Source organism: Muntiacus reevesi, chromosome 11 (genome assembly GCF_963930625.1).
Source record: "Muntiacus reevesi chromosome 11, mMunRee1.1, whole genome shotgun sequence".
Lineage (NCBI taxonomy): Eukaryota > Metazoa > Chordata > Mammalia > Artiodactyla > Cervidae > Muntiacus > Muntiacus reevesi.
The window spans coordinates 10,055,363-10,074,964 of record NC_089259.1 but is presented as its reverse complement, the minus strand read 5'-3'; the positions used below and the strand labels follow the sequence as shown (position 1 = coordinate 10,074,964).

General features: G+C 39.2%; 1 protein-coding gene across 1 annotated transcript in view; it reads left to right on the top strand.

Annotated features, from left to right (window-relative positions):
* Positions 1–15,629, top strand: part of SUGT1 (SGT1 homolog, MIS12 kinetochore complex assembly cochaperone) — a 40,333-nt gene extending 24,704 nt beyond the window's left edge. The window contains exons 12-14 of the mRNA XM_065901650.1: positions 2,560–2,650; positions 6,680–6,861; positions 15,504–15,629. Coding sequence (XP_065757722.1) covers positions 2,560–2,650; positions 6,680–6,861; positions 15,504–15,605 — 375 coding nt within the window. The 3' untranslated portion in view covers positions 15,606–15,629. The remainder of the gene's footprint in view (positions 1–2,559; positions 2,651–6,679; positions 6,862–15,503) is intronic.
* The last annotated feature ends 3,973 nt before the right edge of the window (positions 15,630–19,602 follow it).

Genomic DNA, 19,602 nt, shown 5'->3' with positions numbered 1-19,602 from the left:
TAAAGAAGCAAGGTGGTCTGAAGGGTGGGGGAAAGATGATACAGTGAAGTCACTGGTGTCCTGCACAGGCATATCTGAGTTTCTTCATGAGATGCATGTTCAGAAAATGGTATTAGCATGATCTGAGGGTGACATTTTTTGGCCCTCTGAGGTCAAACACTCATGGAGGCCCAGGTGAATGGTCAGTGGTCTTGTCCAGTTTTAACTGGGCATGACTAGCTCTATGTTCCAGAAAAAGTTACTGTTACTCTTGTGTGTTAGTCACTCAGTCATGTCCGACTCTGCGAAACCCCATGGACTGTAGCCCCCCACCAGACTCCTCTGTCCATGGGGATTCTCCAGGCAGGAATACTGGAGTGGGTTCCTATGCCCTCCTTCAGGGGATCTTCCCAGCCCATGGGTTGAACCCCAGTCTCCTGCATTTACCATTTGCAAAAGTAATCGTGGTTTTGAATTGTTGAACTTTGCCATTTGATATTAGAATACCTCCTTAAATAAACGTGGATATGTTATACATCATTTTAGTGCACATTTCTTGCTTAATTTTTATTTTTGCTAGTGACTTATTACTTGCTGTTTATTTTAGACTAGGGAAAGGATGTTAGATAAAAAGAAAAATTTGAGCAGTTATCTTGAGTTCAAAATGGGTCATAAAGCTGCAGAGACAACTCAACAACTCATTTGGCCTAGGAACTGCTAATGAATATACACTGAAGCTGATCCTCTTACAGCTATGTGAGAAGTTGCCGAAGAACTCAGCGTCGACCATTCTGTGGTCGTTTGGCATTTGAAGCAAATTGGAAAGGTGAAAAAACTGGATAAGTGGGTGCCTCATAAGCTGATTGCAAATCAAAAAATCATTGAAGTGACATCTTCCCTTACGCTTTGCAACAGCAGCGAACCATTTCTCAGTGGATTGGGATGGATGGAAAGTAGATTTTGTACAACTGGCGATGACCAGCTCAGTGGTTGGACCAAGAAGAAGCTCCAAAGCACTTCCCAAAGCCATACTTGCCCCAGAAAAGGTTATGGTCACTTTTGGTGGTCTGCTGCCTGTCTCACCGACTACAACTTTCTGAAGCCATTGCATCTGAGAAGTATGCTCAGCAGATCGATGAGACGCACTGAAAACTGCAGTGCCTGCAGCTGGCCTTGCCCGACAGAAAGGGCCCAGTTCGTCTCCACGGCAGCGCCCCACTGCACATTGACAGCCAGCTCTTCAGGAGTTAAACGAATTGGGCTGTGACGTTTTGCGTCATCTGCCGTATTCACCTGACCGCTCACCAGTGGCCTGCCACTTCAAGGATCTCGACAGCTTTTTGCAGGAAAAATGCTTCCACAACTAGCAGGAGGCAGAACATGCTTTCAAGAGTTTGTTGGATCCTGAATCACTGATTTTTACGCTACAGGAATAAACAAACTTTTTTCTCGTTGGCAAAAATGTGTTGATTGTAATGGTTCCTATTTTGATTGGTAAAAGATGTGTTTGAACCTAGTTATAATGATTTAAAATTCATGGTCCAAAAGTGCACTTACTTTTTCACCAGTGGGTCACTAATATAATGACCCGTACATCAGAGGTGTTTTATGTAGTGGGTGCTTAAAGGTGTCTTCAGGCTGCACACAACTTGGAGGGTATGCAATTTGCAAGAACAGTTAGAGTGACTTTAGTCAATAAAGGCAAGTTACAGGATGTTGTTATTAAGCAAGTTATAATTTAAGGGATCTAACTGATGACTTCCCATAGTTTTACTTGTTTTGATATTTTTATACAATGAAATGAGTTTTTCTACTCTGAAACAGGTTAATGTACACACATACATAGTAACTCCTTTAGAACAGTTTCTCAGTGGTGGGCACTGTTAACATTTGGGGCTGGATAATTCTTTGTTGTGGGTGTTCCCCTGTGTGTTGTAGGATATTTATATTTAGTAGCACCCCTTGCCTTTACTTAGGAGCTTCCCAGGTTGCTCAGTGGTTTTAAAAGAAAAAAAAGTCCACCTTCAAATGCTGGAGATGCAGCAGATACCAGTTCGACCCCTGGGTGGGGAAGATCCCCTGGAGGAGGAACTGGCAACCCACTGCAGTATTCTTGCTAGGAAAAGCCCACAGATGGAGGAGCCTGGTGGGCTACAGTCCGTGGGGTCGCAAAGAGTCGGACAGGACTGAGCGACTGAGCAGATACACACACAGCCTCTCCTCACCTGTGCCTCCGTTGATGACCCAGCAGTGTCTCCAGACACTGCCAAATATCCGCTTGGGGACACAGTCACCCTGGTTGAGAACACTGCTTTAAGAGAAGAAAAGCATGTGGGTTTCAAGACTCTCACTTGGAGTTTATAGTGTGTATGTATATTGGTTTTGAAGGTGGCTTTAAGTAGAAACAAAGTAATTGTCTCAGAGTTCTCCAAATTTAGCTTTGTAATTTTGCTTTGGAAACAAGGACACTATTAATTCTTATAAAACATTGATAACAAAAGGAAATTGCTTTTTTTTTTTTTTTTTACTGTTCTGTGTCTTTTACATTTAATAATTGATTTTGTTTGGTGTTTCCTCCAGATTGAAATTAAAATGAAAAAGCCAGAGGCTGTCAGATGGGAAAAGCTAGAGGGGCAAGGAGATGTGCCTAACCCCAAACCATTCATAGCAGGTTTGTTTTCTGGTCTTGATGAGCTTTAGATTCATATTGTGTTATATAGTTGAAATTAAATAGTGATGAGTATTCTTTCTCCTTTAATTATTTATGTTCTTAAGATAAAATACATGGAGTATAATAAGGTTGCTCTGTAATGAATACAAAATATTTCTTAACGATAGTTCTAACTTCTTAAACTCCATAAGAATACAAATGAATGGCATCAAAGCCCAGAGGGAATTGGAATTGATTGTTTACTATGTCAGTTTGTGACATTGGCTGAGGGTTGTTTTTGTGCGTTGGCCTTTCCTATTTTTTATGTGTAACAGTTTTACTCTGCTGATACATTTCCTACTCTTCCTTTCTTCCCTCTTACTTATGCCTTTGTTTCTTCCCTATAGTCAACTAATTTCCTGGAATTTCAGAGCTTCCCAGAGAAAAGTACCTAGCACATTTCACTATGTTTCTAAGAGGTGGAGGCCTAAGGCAAGCCTGCGAGTAGAGTAGAAAACAAGGGTTAATTGCTTAATCCTTTAAGGAAAAGACTACTTTATGTTGGGGTCAGTTCTAAGCATGGGCAGTAGACAGGTGTTTTTCTAACGCAATGATTAATCTGTGGGACACACTTAGACCTACAGTCTAAGACTGTATTTTATAGCAATGACCTCATTAATGAATGGAGAGAGATTACCTTTTGATTAGAGATAATGCTCTGATTTGATGACTAAAATGAGGTAACTTTGTTTCAACTACTTTTTGATTTTTCACTGCTTTCTTCTGTAATATAAAATACCCTTTCATTGTGGCACCTTGTAGAAAATGCCAGGTTTGCCAGTAGAGCATTCATCTTTAGGTTTTATTTTGAAATAATTTTAGGTTCTAATAGAAGTTACAAAAATAATAGAGTTCCCATGTACCCTTCACCCAGTTTCCCTGCATGATGCTGTCATAGCTAACCTACAGCATAATTAGCAGAGCCAGGAGATTTACACTCGCAGATAATTTTTAGGAATTGAAATACTTCAGGTTGGTATATAAGCTGTTCATTAAGCAGCTGTGCTCTCCTTTATGTGAAAGATTTGGTAAAGATGTTGTGTACTTCTCTTGGGGCTGACTCCCAGAGAATTTTGGATTGAGATTTATATATAGCTTATATATAGCTTAAAGCATTTTTTTAAAGAAATATTTTAAATGTAGTATCTCACCTAGTTCTAGCAGCAGCCCTGTATAGTAAGTGACCTAGTATTGTTCCTCCTATCATGGGCTCAGAAAGGTTAAACAGCTTGCCTGAGATTACCCAGCGGTTTTCATTGTGTAGGACTAAATCCAGGTCTTCAGAGTCCAGACCTGGTTCTTCTACCCCATGTGTGATACTGCTTGTTGCTGCGTTTTCTAACAGTGGGAAGTCTCTGCTGACATGAGTAGCTTTGCAATTATTTGATGTTAGAGTGAATAAGCAAGAAGTTAGGTTACCTGCCTCTCAGTAGTTCATCTATCATCCACAGGTATTAATGTTTTTCTGAGATTAAAGATTTTTTTGGTGTTATAGTTACAAACTCTTTTTAAACTCAGTGCCTTGGATATTCAAGATGGTATTCCTCCTGACCAGTTTTATTTTTTCTAAGGGGTTAATGTGCTTGTCAGATTGTTTGACAAGCTGGAGACTGCAGATAAGGGCAAGTTGTTAACCTATCTGCGCCAGCTTTCTTATCTGTGAAATGGAGATGAGAACTGTGGTCCCATCTGGCAAATCAGCATTAGGATTAATTAAACCCGTGTGTCCTAGGTTCTTAATTTACCATTGGCATGCATTTTTTGTTTTGTTGGCTCCTAGTGAAAATGTACAAAAGATAGAGATTACTGGTAGAGGACAGGTGGATAGAATTTGGAAAACAGTTTGCTTGCCCTGTATAAAACTGATGTGTTGTCGTTTTGTTTTGTTAGGGTTTGGGTGGTGAGATGGACAGGGAGAGAGGTGAAGAGAAAGGATGGAAAACAGAGTGAACAATTAGTTTCTCAACTATTTTGAGAAAGGGGATATATAGAGAGGCAATAGTGGGAGAGGGACATAGAGAGTAGCGTTAATGTGTCCTAATTCATAGGGAAATTTTGAATCAGGTTTTTTTTTTTTTTAAGCTATTTAGCTGTACCATCCAGTGTATAGCTGCAAACCACCTATACCTATTGACCACTTGGAATATGACTCATCTGGATTGTGACGTGCTCTGAATGTAAAATACATACCAGATTTTAGACTTGGTGTGAAAAAAATATATATAAAATATATTAATATTTTTATATTGATTTCATGTTGAACTGATACTACTTTGGATGTGTTAGGCTAAACAAGACATTTTTAGAATGTATTTCACCTGATTGTTTTTAGACTATTAGAAATTTTAGAATTATATTTGTGACTTACATTTGTGGCTTATGTTATATTTCCATTGAATAATGAACAGAACTGCTCTTACAGTTCTTAGGTAATCTGGTTAGTTTCTTTTAAACTATTTGTGTGTCAAGATCTTGATTCCCTTGGTCTTTGGGGCAGCTTTGGCAGTGCCCTGAATCTTCCTGGGCTGGTTACCTCTCTGTCTGCAAGCAGTCTCTGTTTAATCCCAATGTGCCCTCCAAATAATACTATTGCCTGTGTGCATGTGATGTGGGCATTGACCTCTGGATCATCATGTAGTATTTTTCAACATTCAAGAATTTTTTATTGTTTTCTCCTTTTGAAGTAATCTGATATTTTTAATGTGGTGAGAGGATGGAGTCTTAACTCACTGTCAAATGGCATGGCAGTGTCAAACGGCATATTATTGTTTTCAGTTAATTTCACTCTGAAAGATATACGTACCTCAGGAGAAACTATATATATACATACACACCACACACACACACACATATCATCTTACGTATTTTTTACTTTGCTGGGTCTTTGTTGCCACACAGGCTCTTCTCTAGCTGTGGCAAGTGGGGGCTGCTCTCCAGTGTGGTACGCAAGCTTCGTCTCTTGGGAGCACTGGCTCTAGAGTGGGCAGGCTTCAGTAGCTGAGGCGCATGGGCTCAGTAGTTGCAGCTCCCGGGCTCTAGATCGCTGGCTCAGTAATTGCGGCACACAGATTTAGTTGCTCCGTGGCATGTGGTATCTTCTCAGACCAGGGATCGAAGCATGGTGTCTCCCGCATTGACAGGTGTATTCTTTACCACTGAGCCACCAGGGAAGCCCTAGAAGCTGTATTTTTTAACATCTGTTAAAGCTTTTTTTAGAGAAAGTTTGTTAATGAAGCGTCTGTTTTAAAAAGTCAATATTATTAGAATTGTTGGTTTGATCTTTGCACCTTTTGTGTAAACATCAGAGTTCCTGTATATGGGCTTCCCTAGTGTCCAGTGAGTGATGAAAAATTTGCCTGCCAGTGCAGAGTGCACGAGTTTGATCCCTTATCTGGGAAGCTTCCACATGCTGTGGGGCAGCTAAGCCTGTGTGCTCAACTACGGAGCCAGCGCTCTAGAGCCCGTGGATAGCAACCCCTGAGCCTTTGTGCCACAACTACTGAGGCCACATGCCCGGAGCCCGCGCTCAGGAGCAAAAGAAGACACTGAGTGAGAAGCCTGCACACGGCAAGAGTAGCCCCCAGGCGCCGCAGTTAGAGAAAGCCTGCCGCAGTGAAGACCCAGCACAGACAGACAGAAACAAAATAAGTGGCTCTTAAAAGAAAAGGTTCTGTGTGTTTCTCACCCAGTTTCTCCTGTTATTAACATGTAGGGTTTCTTTGTTAATCTAGTTTTGCATAATGTACCAGAAGTTTACACTGTGAGTTATTTTGCTCAAAAGAAATTTCCAGATTTTATGTTATGCTTACCGATTCACTTTTTAGAGGTTTAAATGTTAATTGATTTATATATCAGAAAGACATTTATTACAAGCATGAAATTCAATGACTTAAACTGTTTGCTGAGATGTATACACCATGGTCACAAAGTTACCTATGCTTGACATAATCGACACATGTTGATTAATCACTTCTTTTTTTTACTCCATAGATGTAAAAAATCTATATCCATCATCATCTCATTATACAAGAAATTGGGATAAATTGGTCGGTGAGATCAAAGAAGAAGAAAAGAATGAGAAGTTGGAGGGAGATGCAGCTTTAAACAAATTATTTCAGCAGATCTATTCAGATGGCTCTGATGAAGTGAAACGTGCCATGAACAAATCATTTGTAAGAACATAAACTTTAAGAAAATCTATTATAGTAGTAAATTTTAGAAATTAAAAATATAAGTAAAGAGATCAGATTGTATGTACTATAGTTGGGAGACCATTTTAAATGGGCTTTGTCTGACCATTTCTTCTTGCTCAAAACTTAATTATTGAGAAAGTTGGGAACTTGTGGAGGAGGTGGGAAACAAATGGTGTAGTCCACATAAATTTTTTCATCAGGGAGATAGAACTTGAAAGACTTGAGATACCAAGGTTAGAGAGGTGATTCAAGTTAATTCTAGTCAGATTCATCACAGTTGCTGAGTGAGCTTCCAGTGTTTTCCATCTAGTAGCATATGGAATCTCAGTGTCAAGGATGAGGAACATAGAAGGGAGACTCCAGAACAGTGCTGGGCAAGTGGTAGGTGCACATGACTGTCCACTGGCTTGTTAGTAATTTCTCTGTTAGTTAAGGAAATCTGGGCTTTTTCCAGGGTGTGAATACCACCTAAATTAGGCCTCAGTTCTGAGATTTTAGTGACAAGTCATCCCTGTGGAACCATGTAGATTTTGCTTGAAGCTGTAATCATTTGGCTTTTACCTGTAGCTCTGGAAATGTCATGGTCTTCTTTTAAGGCATTTATTTTTATAATAGAAAAAGTTAATATTTAATAATTAAAATTAATACATGGGTAATAAGTGTGTTTGAGGCTCAGATATTCCATATCAAGTTACCATGTGGTAACTGATCATGACTGTGCTTTTCACTATTGCTTTAAAATTTTTTTATATTAAACTTTTTACATTGAGATAATTGTAGCTTCACATACAGTTGGAGAAAGTAATACAAGAGATGCCTTACATCTTTTACAGATTTCCCCAGTGGAAACATCTTGCAGAAATAATATTACAGCCATGATGTTGACAGTTAAGATAGAGAACATTTCTGTTGCCACAGGATTCCCTCATTGTTGTCATCTTGTACCTATGTTCACACCCTTCTTTCCTACCCGTCCTTAGCCCATGGGAGCCACTAATCTGGCGAGTTTGTCAGATACGGAGTTTGCAAATACTTTCTCCCAGACTGTAGCTTGTCTTTTTCTTTTCTTAACAGTCTTTAGTGGAACTGAAGTATAATTTTGATGAAGTCCAGTGTATCAATTTTTGTTTTATGGATCATGGTTTTGGCGTCAAGTTCTAAAAACTCTTTGCTTAGTTCTAGAGCTCAAAGATTTTCTTTTGTGTTCCTTTTTTTTAAAAAAATATATTTACTTATTTGGCTGTGCGGGTTCTTAGTTGCTGATCTTTGTTGCATCCTGCAACATCTCGTTGCAGCATGCGGACTCTCTGACGGGTGTGTGGGCTTCAGTAGTTGCAGCACACAGACTTAGTTGCTCTGTGGCATGTGGGATCTTAGTTCCTTGACCAGGGATCGAACCCACATCCCCTGCACTGCAAGGCAGACTTTAACCTCTGAACCATCACGGAAGTCCCTGCGTTCTTTCTTTTAATAAAAGTTTTTCTTACTTACTACATTTTAGTCCATGATCCATTTTGAGTTAATTTTTATATGAAGTATGAGATGCAGGTTAAGCTTCTTTTTTTTTTTTTTTTTGACCTGTATGTGTTCAGTTGCATCAGCACCATTTGTTGAAATGGCTGTCTTTCCTTCCTTGAATTGCCTTTCATCTTTCTCAAAAATCAGTTGAGCATATTAGCATTGAGTCTGTTTCTGGGGTCCCTTTTCCATTGTTCTGAGTGTCTGTTGCTCTTTTAGTACCACAGTCTAAGTTACTGATGCTATTATAAGTCTTAAAATTGGACTGATTTATTACCCCTACTTTATTTTTCATTTTCAAAGTTGTTTTGGATATTTCAGTTCCTTTGCCTTTCTGTAAATTTTAGAATAGTTTGTCTAATGTGGAAAAAGTCCTGTTAGGAATTACATTGAGCTGTATACCAGTTTGGAGAAATTGATATCTTTCTTGTGCTGAATCTTCCAGCTTCATTTATTTAGATCTCTGATTTCTTTCATCATTGTTGTGCACTTTTCAGCATTTAAATCCAGTATGTGTTTTACTAGATAAACCGAAGTATTTGGTTCTTTCTTTGAGTGATTGTCAGTGGTATTATATATTTAATTTTCTTATCCACGTGTTTGTTGCTAGTATCTAGAAATACAGGGTTTTGTTTTTTTTTTTTTTTTAATGTTTATCTTGTCTTCTGTGACCTTATTGAACTCAGTGGTTACGGGAGATTTTTTTGGTAGATCCCTTGTGATTTTCTGTGTAGACAGTCTCCAAATAGGGACAATTTAATTTCTTCATTTCTTATATGTGTGCAGTTTATTTCCTTTTATTGCTATACTGATTGACTAGACCTCCCATTATTATGTTGAATAAGATTAATGAGAGTAGACAGCCATGCCTTGTTCCCCATTTAAAGGGAAAAACTATTCAGTCTTTCACTAGTAAGTATCATGTTTGCTGTAGGTTTTTGTAGCTGCTTATCAAGTTAAGAAAGTTTTACTCTGTTTGTTTTCCTGAGATTTTTTATTATGAATGACTGTTGAACTGTGAAACGTTTTTTCTGCTTTGAATCAGTATACTTAGGTAGGTTTTTTTTTTTTCCTTTAACTTGTTTAAGTAGTGATTTTATATGATTAATATGATTATTTTCTTCATGGAACCAACTTTGCACCCCTGGGATATACCCCACTTGATCAGTGTATAATCCTTTTTGTAGTATATTATTCAGTTCTGTTTTCAAATGTTTTAAGCATTTTTGTGTCTATATTTATGAGGGATATTGGTCTGTAGTGTTCTTTTTTTGGTGCCATTCTTTTCTGGTTTTGGTATCAGGGTAATAGTTCATAGAATGAATAGGAAAGTGCTCAGTCCTCTTTTTTTAGGCTAATGGATTTGTAGAATGAGTGATAGTTTGTCTTTAAAAGATTCTTTAAACCAATGAAGCCATCTAGGCCTTGATACTTCTTTTTTGGGGAGGTTTTAAATTATGAATTTCATTATCCTGATAGCTTATAGGACTGTTCAGGTTATCTATTTCACATTGAGTGACTTGTGGTAGTTTGTTTTTGAGGGATTGGTCTGTTTTGTTTAAGTTGTTAGTTGGTATGATTTACTTCTTACCCTTTTGACATCTGCAGGGTCTGTAGTGATAACCCATTTCATTCCTGTGATAGTAATTTGTCTTTTCTCTCTCTTTTTTTCTTTGTCTTGCTAGGGTTTGTCAATTTTACTGACTTCCCCCCCTCTTTTTTTTTTGGTTCCCGCAAAGAATCATCTTTTTTGTTGATCTTAAAGTTTTCCTGTTTTTTGTTCTAAATTTCATTTCTTTCTGCTTTTAATTATTTTCTTCCTTATGCTTGGTTTGGGTTTATTTTGCTATTCTTTTTTTTAATAGGTTCTTCAGATGCGTGCTTAGATTACTGATTCAGCCCCTTAATTTCTTTTTTCTATTATGTATGTTTATGCTGTGTATTTCCCTCTCAGGAATTTTAGCTGTCTCCTATAAATTTTTATTTTATATTTTCATTTTTATTCAGTTTAATATGTATTTTTATTTCACTTGAGATTTCTTATTGTAAGTACATATTCCACTTGAAAAGAATGTATATTCTGCTCTTGTTGAATGGAGTCTTCTACAGATGTCAGTTAAATCCTGTTGATTGATACTCTTACTGAATTTTTAAAAAATATTCTGAGTTGATTTTCTGTCTTACTTTCTATTCATTGTTGAGAGAGGGTCTTCAGCTATAATCATGGATTTATTGATTTCATATTTAAGTTTTGTGAGTTTTTGCTTCACATATTTTGCAGCTCTGTTTAGTTCATATGTGTTTAGGATTGTTATATTTTCATGGTAGATTGCTTTTTTATCATACAATGTCATTCTCTAGCTCTGGTAATAAAAAATTAATATATAATAAAAATAATAAAATTAATATTAATATAGCTGATTATATCTTAATTTTTGCATGATATATCCTGTTCCATCCCTTTACTTTCAGTCTGCCTAAGTCATACTTTTTTAAATTTCAGTTTTTATAAATTTTATTGGAGTATAGTTGATTTGCAATGTTATATTAATTTCAGGTTTACAGCATAGTGATTCAGTTATACATATACACACACACACATATTCATTCTTTTTCAGATTCCTAAGCCATATTTAAAGTATCATTTAGACAGCATGTATTCATGTCATGTTTTTTTAATTTACTGCTACTGCTGCTAATTTGCTTCAGTCGTGTCCGACTTTGCGACCCCATGGACAGCAACCCACCAGGCTCCTCTGTCCCCCGAATTCTCTAGGCAAAAATACTGGAGTGGGTTGCCATTTCCTTCTCCTAATTTACTCTACCAATCTCTTTTAATTGATGCATTCAGACCACTTAAATTTAATTATTGATACATTAGGACTTACGTCTTCTATTTGTTCTGTATTTCTGTATTTGTTTTTCCTGTTTTCCTGTGAGTCCATGGCCATTTTTTAGAATTTCATCTTGATTTATCTAGTATTTGTTAATGTATTTTCTTTGTATAGCATTTTAATGGTAGCTCTAGATTTTATATTAGCTATATTATACTTCTCTTAGTCTACTGGTATCATTTTTTGAAACTGAGTGACATTTAGAAATGTTACCTCTCTTTATGTACTTTTACCTTTTCTCATTTATAATTTCTTAAATATTTCTTCTGCATACATTTAGAATCACATCATAAAGTGTAGTAATTTAGAAAACTTAAAAGAGGACAAGCAAGTTCTCTTCTATTTCTCTGTCTTGTGGCCTTTCTTCTTTATTGTGTTTCAAGGTTCCAGTTTCTATTGTTTCTTTTCTGTCTAGAGAGGTTCCTTAAGGCATTCTTTCAGAGTAGATCTGTCCATGACAAATTCTCTGTATTGGCAAGGATTTCTTTGGGTTTATACTGATTGGGATTTGCTCAGTTTCTTGGAACTGTAGATTTATGTTTTTTGCCACTTTTAGGATACTTTCATTCATTGTATCATTGAGAACCTTTTCAAACCTGCCTTCTGTTTTCTTCTTCCTGGAACCTGATGACACAAATATTGGATAGTTTGTTACAGTACTACATATTCCTGAGACTCTTCATTTTGTCTCTCCTCTCTGTCATTCAGATTTATATAGGTTCGTTTTCCAGTTCAATTCTTTATTTTCTCTATTCTGCTCTTGAGCCCGTTCACCGATCTTTTTATTTCGTGTATTTTTCAATTCTAAAACTTTCATTTGGTTCTTCCTTATATCTTTCTTTACTGAGGTTTCTATTTTTTTTCATTTGTTTCAAGCTAGTTCATAATTCTTGTTGAAACATTTTTACCCTGACTGCTTTAAAAGTACATCAGGTAATTTTAACTTCTTTGTCATCTCTGTTGTCATCTATTGGTTGTCTTCTCTTTTTAAACATATGATCTGAAATCTTTCTGATTCTTGGTGTTTTTCATCAGTGCCAAGTGGTACATAGTTGAAACCTGGACATTTTCATATTGTGAAACTGTAGATCTTATTTAAACCTTCCTTCTGAAGTAGCTTTCTCTGACGACCACTCTGATAAAGGAAGGGAAGTCACTACTTCACTATTGCCAGGTGGAGGTTGAAATCCGTGTATCCCACTCTGCCTCTGTAGACACCCCAGGGCCACTCCTTGTCACTGCTGGAAGTAGGCAGCTGTTCAGCTGCCCAGGTGGTTTCCACTGAACCTGTCAGCAGAGGAGGCCACTTCATGGTACCATAGCATGGATCGAAGTCTCGGCTCTTCACGGCGCTGGCCTGGGTGGAGACGGACCACAGTCTTCACTGTGGTTTTGACTGGAGTGATTACTGTCTAAAAGGTTTCTGTTTTCCTGATAGTCTTTGTCCTTTGGCTAGAGAAAGTAGCCTTTTGTTGGGTTTTTTGATCATACCCTTTGGCATTTCCAGCTTCTTCAGTTCCAACTCTTGAAAAAATGAGGCAAAAGAAAACCCAAGGAACTCACCACTGTGTTGTTCCTTGCGTCCCAGGGTCCCTAGCTGATTTGTTTTCTTACGTTTGTTATTTAAATGACATGCAAGGTTTTTAGTTGTACTTAGTGGAAAGAATAGGAAAAAGTATATTTACTTAATGCCTCCTAAAGGAGAAAGCAGTTCCCCACCCCCACACACACACTCTGCGGTTTGTGGGATCTTAGTTTCCTAGCAAGGGATCAAACCTATGCCCCCTGAAGTGGAAGTGTGGAGTCCTAACCACTGGGCCCCCAGGTAATTCCCAGAAATTAGTTTAAATATTGACTTTTTAAGAGCTTGCTAGACAAAATAGTGTGTAAAATTTCAAAGATACGGAATCTGTGTCCATTTTCGTATAGAAACTTTGCTCATTGTAATTGAACTATACACATTCATAAATAAGCCCTCTGTCTGACAACATTGATTTGGAACATAGTAAGGACTTGGCTTCTGTCCTTGTGGGAATACCGGCATACCTTGGAGAACTGTGGATTTAATTCTAGACTGCCATTTTAAATCAAATCTTGCAATAAAATGAGTCATACTTTTTGGTTTTCTAGTTTGTATGAAAGTTACATTTACCCTATGCTGTAGTCTGTTGAGTGTAATAACATGTCTAAAAAACAGTCCATGTATCTTAATTTTAAAATACTTTATTGCTAAAATATGCTAACTTTATATTAGTCTTCAGCAAGTCGTAGTTTTTTGCAGGAGTAACATCAAAGATCACTGGTCACAGATTCTTGTGACAAATATAGTAACAGTGGAAAAGTTTGAAATAGAGGAGAATTATCAGAATGTGACAGAAACGTGGAACGAGCTCACACTGTTGGGAAAGTGACTTAGTAGACTCACTTGATGCAGGGTTGCCCCAGACCTTCCAGTTGTAAACAGTGCAGCATCTACAGAGCGCAGTAAAGGGAAGCACAATGACACAAGGTCCGCCTGTACAGAGGAGCGAGCTGTGTCTCTTCTGTGAGCTCTCAGGCTGGCTGGGCAGGAAGACCAAGGGTACAGAGGAGATCAGGGGAGTGCTCAGACGCATTGCAGTCTATAAGAAGAAAGGGGAAGGTAAATGTCACAGCAAACATGATCAGGTTATAAATTAAATCTGCTTTTTTCAGTTCTCTTAGGAGTGATTTATTATATAGACATTGTCCCATTTTATTCAGTATTTTATTTGAAGCCTACTATGTGCCAGGCTACTGCATTTAAGTATTGGTAAAATATGTATGGTATGTATGGTAAAGTATTGATCTAGCATTTGAATATTGGTAATATATATGGTAAAAAATATGTATGCTAAAGTATTGATCTAGCATATATAAGTATTGGTAAAATATGCTCCTTGCCTTTTAGAAACTCTCATTTTTAGTTTGAAGCCAGGGGTGGGAAGCAGGTTTAAGAAAGCAGATCCTTACAGTTTTAACTGTAAGTTAAATGTAAGTGTGATGTCATCCAGTTTATATTAATGGTGATCTTGCTCACCCAGTAGACAGATCTTACAAGAGAAAGTAGCTAGAGTCCTAAATAGGGCCAAAGAAGGCCACAGAGAGATGGTGCCCTGTCCAGTTTGGAGGATAGCTGAAGACATAAAAAGAAGCAGGATGGAGAAGAGCATCCCATGCAGAGGAACCCAGGGGAAGGAGCTTGGCAGAGAGTGTGGGGCATTGGCATTGTTTTGTGGCTCCAGTGTAATGGTAGCGTGTATAACTGTACATTCACCAATAACGCAAGTTGGTTATTTTTAAATGTTTAGAGTTTTAACAACTTACTTGCTGTGATCCAAGTCAGTGATTTTTTTTTTTTATTGTGTTAAGATTACAAATGGTAGTGATGTTTAGTCATGTCCAACTCTTTTGTGACCCCAAACACTGTAACCCGCCAGGCTCCTCTGTCCATGGGATTTCCCAGGCAAGAATGCTGAAATGAATTGCCATTTCCTCTTCCAGGGGATCTTCCCAGCCCAGGGATTGAACCTTCGTCTCCTGCATTGGCAGACAGGTTGTTTACCACTGAGCCCCCTGGGAAGCTCCAAGATAACAGTATTTAGAGCTTTATTTTCTTTTTTTTTTAGTGTATTTATGAATATGCTAGGATTGTTGGTAGCTGTTATATTCACTGGGTAGTAAGTAGATGGCAGATTCTTCCCTGAGATACTGTATCTGTATGTATATGTACCTTGATTCAAAAATAATTCCAGTGTACACTTGCATTTGCATGTATTTGACATAGAAGGCTAAGAGACTCAGAATTCTGTCCAGCCAGAAAGAGTTTGCCTTGCAAAGTCTTTATTAAGCTCCACAAAAGAGATTATATCATCGTTTTCCTTGGGAGCCAGTTTCATCTGAAGGTAGTTTTTCCATATATACCTCTCTGCTGATCAGCAGGGAGACATGATGTTTTATATGGCAGTGTCTGTGGACATGGTCCTTCAACATAACTAGAGTTTCCTTTTCAGATTTTTGCAAAGTATAGTAACTCACCTGGAACGTGTAACGTTAAATTAAAATATTGTGTTGTATGTGTTGAGTCAAATGAAGCTTGTGTTTGGTGCTCTGGGCTTGGAACATTTTTTGAAAAATAATTGTTTGGATTATATGGTCCAAGAATTAATCTATTTTTATTTCTTATTGCAGATGGAGTCTGGTGGTACAGTTTTGAGTACCAACTGGTCTGATGTAGGTAAAAGAAAAGTTGAAATCAATCCTCCTGATGATATGGAATGGAAAAAGTACTAAATAAATTAATTTGTTATCACTGTATTGCGTATATTCACCTAACGCCCATTGTGTATTAATATTGCATTCTTGAATTTTGAACACTGAGTACATCTTTTCAAAGATTATACCTCTTTACCTCTTTGTGCTTTAGAAATTATTTTCCTTCAAGTGTTCTAAAAGTCTAATGAAGAATGAAGATCATATTTTATCACTTTTGTCCTTAAGGATTTCAGATATGCTGAAATGGAATGAAGTATCATTTGCTACTAGACAGATTATTTCTACCTAGTAGTGGGAGTGGAGAAACCATTAATGGTTATATCTTGGGTTATTGCCTTATTTTTGATGCAGTATTCTATTAATAATTTATTAGATGTGGTAACTTTGGGTGAGCATAAATTTCTCAATTTCAGTGTTAGATTGTTTGCTTTTAAAAACTGCTTTTGAATGGAGTTGTAAATAGAATTTTTCTATGAAAAAGTTTGATTTATTTACCTTTTTCTTAAGTTTTTAATGAAAACTTTGAGAAATTATTTATCACAAGGAAATTCCCATTTGATTATTTTTATGAGAAATATTTGTAATTGCACTGAGAATTTTGGTCCTTACCTTTCAAATTCCTGTGTAAAACATTGACACCTGAGTTTTCTATTCTGTAAATTAACTATGTTGAAGTCTAATCTGTAAAGCAGGGTCACACAGTAATTTAGAAGAGCCCACCCAACTCCACTTCTTGCTGCTTTTGCCACAGCAGGATTCCTGAAATTACAGCACTGGTGGCTTGATTTGATTTTTGTGTTTTTTTCTTTATTAGAAAATCTCTCTTCTTACAGCCCCATGATTACTTTTGGTGGTTTAGGGCAGCTGTTGAGAGTAAATTAATATGTATATATTTAGTATGTATTCTGTTTCTAGAATAAATAGATACTATGGGAATACAAAAACCAAAAGACATGATCATTAACTTCAAAGACTTCATATAATCTAGCAGAGAGAGAAAATTAACATTCATGAAGGAACTGTGGAATGGTTGAATGGTGAACTTATTATAAATAGAGGTTTGAGATAGAAAAAGTGTTCTATGATTAAAATTCTTGACAGTCTGAGCTGTTGCAAAGCAGAGGCAATGGATGACCTGTAGGCCTGATCAGTTTTCCCGTTGTAGTTTCAGAACCAGAGTGCCCTCGAGGTTGGTGTCTGTTAGGACTCACTAACGTTTTGTGGCAAAGCAGTACTGTGTACCCTCACAGCAGAGGATGGGGTACATGGGAACCAGATTAGCCATCATGTCCAAAGAGGTGGGGACTCAGCCTTTTGATTTGAATCATTGGACGGGATGTGTAGGAGAGTTCTTGAGGAGAGAGAGTTGGGGTGATACCTGACTATGCTTCGGCCTGCTGTCCCTCCTTGTTTATGCGTGCCTCAGTTTTCACTTGTCCTACCCCCTTTGAGTTAGGGGCTACTTTTTTTTTTTTGCTCTTGAACATTGAAAGAAAAGGCAATGTGAAGTTCTTGCATATATGAATTTCTAAGATTTTCCGCTTGGGGAACAAGGCAGTGATCCTGCTTTCTCAGTACCATTAGTCCTCAAGGGGCTCTCGTTACAGTTAGTAAGTCAGAGGCCTGCAGCACTACCCCAGAGACAAGACTCCTGGCTCCAGCAAGTCCCTGCCACCCATTAGCTTTAAAATCCTTAACAGGCTTACAGCCTTCTTATGTCTTAGGTTCTTTATCTGTAAATAATCTATAGGGTCTTAAAGTTTAATTAAAAGTCCATGATTCTAAGTAAGGAGGCATTTTTGCCTCTTGAAAGCAGCTTCTTTTTTAGGAATGACACTGTTACAACAGAAGGCAGGATTTTGAAAAGGTTCTAGTACTATTAATAGTTGTGCTTGCATTTTAAAGGATGTATTATCTTAAGTTTGTTTATCTGTTGCCTAACGATGTGGGATTCAGGATTTTCCTGAGCCACATGGCGTTCCTAATATACATGACTATGTTACACAATGCCTAGTCTAAATACAGTTGGTTTATGGGTGAAGAAGGGAATTTTAAGAAGTGGTTTGGATGACTTGCCTTAAAGTAACATGCTAAAGTACTGCTTCTTTTTTACCATTCTGTGCAATGAAAATTTATGACTCCAGTAAGTTAAAAAACTTCATTTGAGCCTCTTAACTTACTGTCTAGTATCTCAACTTGGGTGTTACTTGGTCCCACTTTGTTTCTAGACTCCGGTTTTCTTCCTCCCTGCCTGCCCCCTCCCCTCCCCTCCCCTCCCCTCCTTCCTGGGTCATGGGTACAACCTGGAGTCCTAACCGCTTAGCCACCAGGAAACTCCGGCACTCCCATTTTCAGTTCTCAGATCTCCATTCCTGCTCTGGTTATCCTTCTGTTTCTTCAGAACGTACGTTTTTTTCCTCTTAGCATTTGTTTTCTTTTTTGACGTTTAGTCTTGGAGTACTTTTTTTCCCCTTATATTCTCTCTCTTCTGTGTGTGTGTGTGGCTTCAGTCGTGTCCGACTCTTTGCGACCCTGTGGGGGGAGGTGTATGTGTGTGTGTGTGGCTTCACTCGTGTCCGACTCTTTGCGACCCTGTGGGGGGAGGTGTGTGTGTGTGTGTGTGGCTTCACTCGTGTCCGACTCTTTGCGACCCTGTGGGGGGAAGTGTGTGTGTGTGTGTGTGTGTGTGGCTTCACTCGTGGGGAGGGGTGTGTGTGTGTGTGTGTGTGTGTGTGTGGCTTCACTCGTGTCCGACTCTTTGCGACCCTGTGGGGGGAAGTGTGTGTGTGTGTGTGTGTGTGTGTGTGTGTGGCTTCACTCGTGGGGAGGTGTGTGTGTGTGTGTGTGTGTGTGTGTGTGGCTTCACTCGTGTCCGACTCTTTGCGACCCTGTGGGGGGAAGTGTGTGTGTGTGTGTGTGTGTGGCTTCACTCGTGGGGAGGGGTGTGTGTGTGTGTGTGTGTGTGTGTGTGTGTGTGTGTGTGTGTGGCTTCACTCGTGTCCGACTCTTTGTGACCCTGTGGGGGGAGGTGTATGTGTGTGTGTGTGGCTTCACTCGTGTCCGACTCTTTGCGACCCTGTGGGGGGAGGTGTGTGTGTGTGTGTGTGTGGCTTCACTCGTGTCCGACTCTTTGCGACCCTGTGGGGGGAAGTGTGTGTGTGTGTGTGTGTGTGTGTGGCTTCACTCGTGGGGAGGGGTGTGTGTGTGTGTGTGGCTTCACTCGTGTCCGACTCTTTGCGACCCTGTGGGGGGAGGTGTGTGTGTGTGTGTGTGTGGGGCTTCACTCGTGTCCGACTCTTTGCGACCCTGTGGGGGGAAGTGTGTGTGTGTGTGTGTGTGTGTGTGTGTGGCTTCACTCGTGGGGAGGTGTGTGTGTGTGTGTGTGTGTGTGTGTGTGTGTGTGTGTGTGTGGCTTCACTCGTGTCCGACTCTTTGCGACCCTGTGGGGGGAAGTGTGTGTGTGTGTGGCTTCACTCGTGGGAAGGGGTGTGTGTGTGTGTGTGTGTGTGTGTGTGTGTGTGGCTTCACTCGTGTCCGACTCTTTGCGACCCTGTGGGGGGAAGTGTGTGTGTGTGTGTGTGGCTTCACTCGTGGGGAGGGGTGTGTGTGTGTGTGTGTGTGTGTGTGTGTGTGTGTGTGGCTTCACTCGTGTCCGACTCTTTGCGACCCTGTGGGGGGAGGTGTGTGTGTGTGTGTGTGTGGGGCTTCACTCATGTCCGACTCTTTGCGACCCTGTGGGGGGAAGTTGTGTGTGTGTGTGTGTGTGTGTATGTGTGTGGCTTCACTCGTGGGGAGGTGTGTGTGTGTGTGTGTGTGTGTGGCTTCACTCGTGTCCGACTCTTTGCGACCCTGTGGGGGGAAGTGTGTGTGTGTGTGTGTGTGGCTTCACTCGTGGGAAGGGGTGTGTGTGTGTGTGTGTGTGTGTGTGTGGCTTCACTCGTGTCCGACTCTTTGCGACCCTGTGGGGGGAGGTGTGTGTGTGGGGGGGGGGGGGGCTTCACTCATGTCCGACTCT